The sequence below is a fragment of the Chanos chanos genome, chromosome 5 (genome assembly GCF_902362185.1).
Source record: "Chanos chanos chromosome 5, fChaCha1.1, whole genome shotgun sequence".
Lineage (NCBI taxonomy): Eukaryota > Metazoa > Chordata > Actinopteri > Gonorynchiformes > Chanidae > Chanos > Chanos chanos.
In genome coordinates this window covers 15,248,352-15,257,527 of record NC_044499.1, presented here as the reverse complement: position 1 = coordinate 15,257,527, position 9,176 = coordinate 15,248,352, and the positions used below count along the sequence as shown (strand labels likewise).

General features: G+C 42.5%; 1 protein-coding gene across 2 annotated transcripts; it reads left to right on the top strand.

Moving 5' to 3' along the window:
* Positions 1-1,421: 1,421 nt before the first annotated feature.
* On the top strand, positions 1,422-8,800 carry inhbab (inhibin subunit beta Ab). 2 transcript variants are annotated; one of them, XM_030773741.1, is made up of 3 exons: positions 1,422-2,006; positions 2,052-2,364; positions 7,450-8,800. In XM_030773741.1, exons 1-3 carry the CDS (start codon positions 1,905-1,907, stop codon positions 8,247-8,249), a joined length of 1,215 nt encoding a protein of 404 aa, XP_030629601.1. In that variant the 5' UTR covers positions 1,422-1,904; the 3' UTR covers positions 8,250-8,800. The 2 variants fall into 2 exon arrangements, with proteins under 2 accessions (XP_030629601.1, XP_030629600.1); XM_030773740.1 differs by having other exon boundaries at positions 1,422-2,364.
* The last annotated feature ends 376 nt before the right edge of the window (positions 8,801-9,176 follow it).

Sequence of the window (9,176 nt, the reverse complement as noted above, 5' to 3'; positions counted from 1 at the left end):
ATTAAGAAGTTTTGCTTACATATTGAAGCGAATTCTCAGTGTGTATTCATACAGTCTACATGGAGACAGATAAACATTTGAGGAGGCCCTGCTTTTAACACTGTAATCCCTCTTCTTCACGTGTCAGTATTGTGTTATCATAAAAGAGCTCTTGAAAGGTGTCATTTTCTTGGGTGAGAGTTATGTAAACAGTTTTGGCCACAGTGTGGCTAACACTGATACTTTGGTGTTCCACTGGGGCACTGTATTACAGACACAGTCAGCAGGATAACATGGTGTTCATCTCATCACCACTGGAGCAGTGTGAGCTCATGCATACAAAAGGCAGGAATAACATGACCGTATAGTGCATCTCTCTCTCTCTCTCTCTCTCTCTCTCTCTCTCTCTCTCTCTTTTTGTTCCTCACCCACACAAATGAAACCAGAGGTGAAAACAGTAGTTCTTTACAGAGCCTGGCCATTTACATCCCACGTAATGTCTTTGGGACTTTACTGCAAGTACACAGGGTTGTCTCCCTGTCTCTGTTTTATTATTAGTGTGCCACCCTGTACTTTTTTTTCCACACCAAACAATGAGAGAAGCCAGATATGAAATCAGAAATGTATATTAGAAAGATGTATATGGCATTACCACAAGAGGGAGTAGTCTAGTGACATACCACAGGTTCATGGTGTGTAGCTCTGTAGGTTTAGATTCAGAAAAGAAATGCCTGTGTGAATCTCAACTTTGTTCTATGAAAACCACCACAAAAGAGGTGTTTTCCCACAAAAGCAATTTGTGAGCAACCCCAAGCGTCATTCAGTGTCACTTAATGTTATATCTCCATTAAGACAGTCAAACTATCAATATGAGGATGACACTGAGGGTTTTTTTTTTTTTTGCCTACTCTTTTAGACGGTTTAATAAATGATGATGTCATAATGAGTGGTTTGTCTGACATGGAAACAAGAGACTTCCCTCGTTCTCAGAGGAAAAGCCCAAGATGCACCAGTGTTCCGGAACTGCGTTTGTGTGTGTGTGTGTGTGTGTGTGTGTGTGTGTGAGAGAGAGTGATGTGCGCACAGATAGCTACATCTCTTCTACCGCCCTCAGAGTGACGTTCCTAACATACTGATAAACAGTCATGATAACAAGGACAGATGGATAGATAGAAGGAGAGATAAACCAATGGTGAGAAAGACAGAAAGTGGCGCTGTGGAATTATTTTCACCAGGGGAGAAGCAGTTACACATTTTATTGGAGGAGTTGCTGAGGAAAGAAGAAAAAAAAAAAAAAAAAAGGAAAAGTAGACATCAGTGACTCAGAAGTAGTGAGGAAAGATAGTAATAGACTGAGAGGGAGGGATGAAGGAGGGAGGAAGGTATAATTACAGAGAGAAAAGAGAGGGAACAAACAGTCAGCAGAGAGAGAGAGAGAGAGAGAGAGAGAAAGAGTCACAGAGCTATCTAACCCTGCCCACTTTCCACAAAACCATTCAACTCCGGCACAGAGCACTGTGTGCTGTCAGGTTGCTCTAGAGATCTGCGCTTCAGCTGCTTGCTGCTCTCTCTCTCACGCACAGCTCTGCCACAGGACCAGTAAACTGGACCAGAGAAAAACCGCACAGGGACTCAACCACGGACCTGAGCCCTCAGAACAAGTCTCAAGCTCAACATCTGGAGCCAAAACACAGAACAAATCACAGAACTCATTTGTTCCAGTGCAGGACCATCAGAGAACTACTACTACTTCTTCACCAGCTTAAGCAACTTAATCAAAATGGCAGCGTCGATCAAATGAGGATTATTTTAGGACTCTTACCTTGCTGTTACGTGTGTGAGTGTAATTTCAGGTAAAGTCCAGCAGCAGTTATTGAGTGCTGCTCCAAGCCAAGGTTGCCCTGTCTCTCCTTTGTGTCCCCAGGATGTCTCTTCTGTTCATGTCTGCTTTGCTGTTGCTCCTCTTGGGTTGCTTGTCAGGCAGTTGTTCTCCCACTCCAGGTGGGACATTAGAGACACAGGGGAATGTAATGCTCCAACACCAGCATCAAACTGAGTCCCAGGACAACGAGCAGACAGGTCCCGCCGTGACCCCCTGTCCGTCCTGCGCTCTGAGCCAAGTACAGAAGGAGGCGACAGACTCAGACGGCCAGTCAGACATGGTAGAGGCGGTGAAGAGACACATCTTGAACATGCTGCATTTAAGCGCGCGGCCCAACATCACGCATCCGGTGCCCCGCGCTGCCTTGCTCAATGCGATCCGCAAGCTTCACGTAGGGAGAGTGAGTGAGGATGGCAGTGTAGAGATGGAAGAAGAGAGCGGGGGGGACCAGGGGGGGCAGTCTGACGAACAGCCGTCTGAAATAATCACCTTTGCCGAACCAGGTGAGTCAGTGATAAAGTCTGTCTGTGAGTGTGCGTGTGCGTGTGCGTGTGCGTGTGCGTGTGCGTGTGCGTGCGTGTGTGTGTGTGTGCGTGTGTTGTTGAAGTAGAAACAACACTTTGAAAGTTATCCCATACTCTGATTGATGTCTTTCGCCTGTTAGAGGAAAGTGAGTTGAAATGGAAGCGTGAAATCGATGCCTGTTACCGTAATTCTGTGGAAATGATTTGTATTCTGACTGTTTATAAGGATAGAATACAATAATGGGCATCTCAAATTCCCTTTTATAGCTAAATTTAGTGTAAAGTGACGAAGTTGTGTCTGAAGTTCTGATGGTTTCACAAAAGGAAAAAAAAAGGAAAGAAAAGAGCTGGTTTAATCTGTAAAAGGGGCTACATGTGTATAAATCAGTCACTAATTGTGATACCCCTACTGTGGTAATAATAGCTTATATGATGCACAATAAGAAACCAAGATTTACGCTTCCAACTAAACAGTCTAGACATTATGGGGAGCTTCTAAATCTGACTCAAAGAGCCCTTCAGTTATGGAGAGCGAGAGAGAGAGACAGAGAGACAGAGACAGAGAGAGAGAGAGGGAGAGACAGACAGAGACAGAGACAGAGAGAGGGAGAGAGAGACAGAGAGAGAGAGAGGGAGAGAGAGGGAGAGACAGAGAGAGAATGGAATGGAATGGAATGGACCAGATCACATGTTCTAAGGAGGACACATGCTTAGCAGCTGTGAGAAATTTCAGCGCTCTGACTGTGTTGGTGCAGTGGATTCTCACCGCAAACAACCACGTAGTGCTTTAGATTTGAAAATGGTTCCCTCATTAACAACTCTTCAGGACAGTCTCTGGCATCCAAGTTTAGGGGTTTCACTTCACTGCGTTACATTCATTCATGAAAGAATTCTGTTGAGCTGGAAAAGTCCACTCTTAACAACAAAAAAAAAATTGATAAGAACTGAAAGTTCAAATGTGTATTCCATTCAGAGGAAACTGCCGGGGTGGTGAATTTCTGTTTGCATATACTACCATGGGGCTCCATACATCTTAATGACACATTCGTAACCTCTTTTCCTGTAACATAATGTATACTTTTTATGAGCTAGAAGTGATACAAAACAAGCCCCTCAGTTTGACATGAAGACAAGTTCTGTCCTTGTTCCATCACTTCAGACTTAAAGGACACAGGTGGTTGACCTGAGAGTTTATAAGCGACTTCCACCCCCGTTGTTGCTCTTATATTGATACTAGAGCTGAGATAGCAATGTGTCATGACAATGTTCTGTATTGGGAGAAAAAAACCCATTTATGTCACTGGAAAGTTTACAGCGGAATACATTGACAATAACATCCTAAAACAAGAACTGCATCCCAGTCAGTTAAACTGAGAAAGTCCAGGATGGAAAGATCTACAAGTGCATTCCATTTTTAATTGGTTCCTCGTGACTTATTTATGACAATGTCACAGAGCCACAAATCAACATGACACTGCTATAAAAGGCTCGCGTTGTGTATCCTGAAAAGCCCGAATTTCTGAGCTTGAATAAGCAATTAGAATATCCAATATACAAAGCCACAGAAATACCAACCTCTGATGAATGTGGTCATTTGCCGTTTCAGTTAAGTGTTTCTAAAGATAACTAGACTGGCCTATCTTTAGTGTGAGAGCAGACTCTGGCAGTCATGTATATTTTTGATGATGCATGCAGAGTAGTCTCTGACCACTTGGCATAGCACATGCCTAATGGGACAATTTCTACTGTTCCCTTAATTGCAGTTATTATCATTGTGTTTGAGAGAAGTGCAAGAAAGCATGTGAGGGCACATTCACTGTTCTTATTTGCTTACATAAATGTGCATAATAGACCAATGCTATAAATAGCCTTTTGAATGAACCTTAAATTAAAAAAGGGCCCCTCGGAGACTTTATGAAGTTAGAGGGCGTTAACAATGTAGCAGGAAGGGGGTAGAGGGGAGGTGGGTTTGAACCCATACAAACCCACAGGGTTGTTAGCTGGGCATAATTACTCCATTCATCAAAATATGGGGCCCAATAATTACTCTGGGCTGTTCTGGCTGTTTTTGGGATGGTGGGGGTTTCTTTGAAAGTGTCCGCACTTTCTGAAGAGAAAGACAGAATAATCTGGGTGGGATGGAGAAAGAGAGAGAGAGAGGGAGAGAGACTCATCCCCTTTTTTTTCTGAATGAAAAACATCATTAATGACATTCCAGTGTCAGGGCTGATCTTTTGCGTGTGTGTGTGTGTGTGGGGGGGGGGGGGGGGTAGGGGGGCACTCTCTGTTTTATTTACAGCTGTTGTGATGTTCTCCAGGACATTCACAGACTGCCACAATGCTATTCATGTTGCTTTTTCATTCAGGAGAGAGAGAGAGAGAGAGAGCGAGAGAGAGAGAGAGAGACAGAGCAACAGAAAGAAAGAAAGAACAACCGAAATATTTAGAATAGAGAGATCCTGCATGTTAAAGGGGTGTGATCACTAATATGTCTATTGTGACAAACTGAGGTTTTTGTAAGTCCTAGCCTGTAGACACTTCTGGCTATTTTGTTAGGAGCTCTCTTCTTATAACCAGTGTCAGCCAGATGCTACTTTTATCAAATGTGCCTGACACTCACAGGATTTGCTTTGCGTTTGTTTATTGATAACCCAATAGCAGTCTTTATGTCTACCAGCTGAGGCCATTGGTCTGGCGTGTGTTAACCCAGTCTCTACAGACAGTGTATCAGCAGACATACAAGCTCTCTGTATTACACAGTAGTCTCCTCTTTCAGTGCTCTCCACAAATGGCCTGCAAAGACTTCAACCTGCAAGTCCTCCCATTCTAAAGACATCCGAAGTTCGTCTTCTCTTAAACATACCATATCAAAGCTTTAAAGAAGAGTACCAGAGTTTTATATGTGATATTCAATTTATGGATAGAGGTACTGGGAATATAATTTCACATTATTTGACAACAGTGTCTTGGTGCTACAGAGGTTCTGGAGCATTTTCATTACCTTTTGTAGCATATGACATTATGACATTTGCTTTTTTTTCTTTTCTTTTTTTTCTTTTTTACCTGAGCTTAGCAAATATCACAGTGTACGAGCACAGGATTTTCTGTCTGAAAATGTATACAGAATGGCAATAGAAAAGATAAGCAGGGCTGAATTTCCACGTTCTGTGGTTCAATGGCATATGTCCCTGGGCTTACGTGACAGCTGGCACAGCTGACCTTTCCCCCTGACAGGCCACAGCTATTGAAAAGCCACTTAAAAAGTGGAGGCATCTCAGCTGAGAGCAAAGAGACCTGTGTTAGATGTGCACAGGCTCTGTCTATGAGGTCTTTAAAACTGGTATTGGAGCTAAGGAGAAACAAGAGATATTGACAACAGTAAAACTCTCAAAAGCTCCCAGGTGAATTAGTAATAAAGGCTGAGTCAGCTAACAGTAATGCCAAATTGCAGACCTTGCTCAAATAGGACCTTGTGCAAATAAGAGATCGAGTTTAAATAGAGAGAAACAGAGGACATTCATCTGCAAATATACCCCTATGCTTAGAGTGCTCCCCTTTTTCAGAGCAGACGTGATTCTACTTTATGCAAATACTATGCATGTATGTATGTATGTATGTGTGTGTGTGTGTGTGTGTGTGTGTGTATGTGTGTGTATTCATGTGTTTTAATATAAGATTTCAGTAACCCCCTATCATCAATCCAGTTGTAAGAGTCAGTGTGGACTCATCTAAACTTTGGGGATTGTAAATGCACAGAATATGTATAAATGAATTAACATGTAGTGCCTTGACTGGTATGAAAGTTATGAAAGTTATTATTAATATGATGCTTGTGTAATGGGCTACCACACCATTTTTTGAGTATTATTTCATTTTTAATTATTTTAAGTTGAGATGACATATATTATCCTGCATCAAAGAAAAAAAAAACTCTGCCCCTAAGCACAGAGCAGTGTCACTATGTTCAGAGGACAATTCTCTGTTCACATGTGTAACGGTCTGTGTCCTTATTGCCTCACAACACCTGAAGATTCCTTGGCACTTTCTGCTCAAATAACAGTTTGCTTCATCAGATGGAGATGTATAGGAGCACAAGAACATTTATCATGTCCATATTCACCTACTGTCTACCCAGTCAGACTAAACAGAGTGAGCACAAAGTGTTGATCGTAATCAGCAGTATATCAACAGAGTTTTCTGCAGGGAGTCGTAAAATCCAACCAGACATTGTTATCAGACCCATTACAAACCTTTTGCAATGGAAGCACAGATGAATAAGGCCTTTGGAAACCCTGCTTCAGTTTCATAGTCTTCATTATACACTGTTACATGAGATGACTGGGTCAAAGAAAGCATCACAGTACCATGGTAAACTCTTCACTGTATACCTATTATAAGCTATTTTACTGCACAAATTGAGGTACATAAAAGGCACAGATAAAACACGGCGCTTTCATTGTAAAGTGGGCTATTCTACACGTATCAGGTGATGGATCATGTATTCTGCTGATTAAAATAACTTGGTGACCACGTATGGTGCAGGGGTGCGGTTTGTCAAAGAGGATCATTCAGAGCCAATGAATGCTGAGAGCCATAAATCAGGAGTGGTTACTGAATCTGAGCTGGCTTATACCATACAGTCATGTGCAAGTTATTGGTAAGGCCCTTCTCATAACATAACAGGCCTTATGTACACAATGGAAGCAACTGGGATTTTAGCACCAGGAAATGTTTTTATACAGAGAGGTGTTGACGAAGGAGTGTAACGGCGAAAGATGACATCGAAGTTTCTCATTCACATACAAGGAGAGCCGGGCAGGATTCGATGCTGTGGTCCATTACTATGGTTCCCCTGTGGTCACGATTGTGTTCAGCTCTTTTTAAGTCGTAAAGTGAGACTTCCTCCTGTGTACACATTGTATCTAGTTCATCTCACCTATGTTATCTAAGCCTGGGTGACCAAGGAGATGAGTAAAATATAAACTCATGCTCTCTTAAGATGTGCTAAAGGTCTCTGAAAAGCTGTGAAGTGTTTAACCCATTGTTTTACTGGCGTCTTTACAGGTGATACTCCCGACGTGGTGAAGTTTGACATATCCAGAGAGGGCAGTGCTCAGTCAGTGGTGGAACAAGCCAACGTCTGGCTTTTTGTGAAGTTGGCAAAGGGCAGTCGGGCGAAAGGCAAGGTCTCCATCCAGCTGCTGGAGAGCAGACCAGGCCTGGGAGGACAGCTCCAGGAGGAGATAGTATCTGAGAAGGCGGTGGACGTCCGGCGCAGTGGTTGGCACACGCTTTCGGTGGCCCGTGACGTGCAAGCGTTGCTAGACGGGGAGAACAGCGTGCTGAACCTGCGCGTATCTTGCCCGCTCTGCGCGGAAGCTGGTGCCACGCCAATTCTTGCGCCGGCAGCAGGGGTGGGGGAGAAGGTAAAGGAGAGAGAGCAGTCCCACAGGCCTTTCCTCATGGTGGTCCTGAGGCCCAAAGTAGAACCCCTCCACCGACGCAGCAAGCGCGGCCTGGAATGCGACGGCAAGATCCGCATCTGCTGCAAGAGGCAGTTCTACGTTAACTTCAAGGACATCGGCTGGAGCGACTGGATCATAGCGCCATCGGGTTACCATGCCAACTACTGTGAGGGTGACTGCCCCAGCCACGTGGCCAGCATCACGGGGACCTCGCTGTCCTTCCATTCTACGGTTATCAATCATTACCGCATGCGTGGCTACAGTCCTTTCACCAACATTAAATCCTGCTGCGTGCCCACGCGTCTACGGGCCATGTCCATGCTGTACTACAATGAAGAGCAGAAGATCATTAAAAAAGACATTCAGAATATGATAGTGGAGGAATGCGGCTGCTCGTAGAGCAGGAAAGACTCAGATCGTACTGTAATAAATTATACTAAATGTTGGTACAAAGCACATTGAGGAGGACTGACAGTCTGTTACGACCTTCAGAGACAAACTCTCATTGAGACTTTATCACTGAACTCGCATGAGTCTTTTTTTTTTTTTTTGTGAGATGTTTTTGAACTATTCCAATGGATGCCATTTGATTGGAGTAGACTATCTGGCACTTTGATATAAAAATAAAGAAAAAAAAAAGTAATACATAATATATTTTTGTTATAAAATGAAGAGCGAGAATGAGAAGGACTATGTGTATAGCTAAAGCAAAGTGTCATTCCTGATTTGCTGCACTGCAATAAAGAGACAGAATGAAGGAATTCATTTCCTGAGAAAACTGAACTATGCAACTTTGTCAAGTATTATTGGATTGTATGTTAATGTTGCATTTGTTTCTTAAGGTTTTTTTTTCCCTGTGTTGTAAATCTACTTAAACAAAAGGAGGAATTTTCATGACGTTTTAAACATAACACCATATTTTTCTTTTTGTCTTTCTTTTATTGAAAGATACTTGAAAAAAAAAAAGTTTGACCAGCTACTGGAGCCAAACTATTATTATTATTATTATTATTATTATTATTATTATTATTATTATTACTCAACATTATCTCATTTTGTCCTCTGAAATAATGAATGTTGATGAAAAGTGGGGACAATTTGCACTATACCAACATTCTTGCCACATCAATTCCAACTTGTTAGTGTTTAAGAGGCTGCTGTAATCCATTAGTGGTAAATGGAGAAGGTCAGTACAATGAATTTCATTTTAAACATACACATAGTACGCCAAAGATGTCACTAGCTTTCAGAGTAAGCAGTTTATTTAAAAAGGCCTCTATCTCTCTGAAGTTCTCTTAACAATAAGCACATAAGCAAACAGACAGA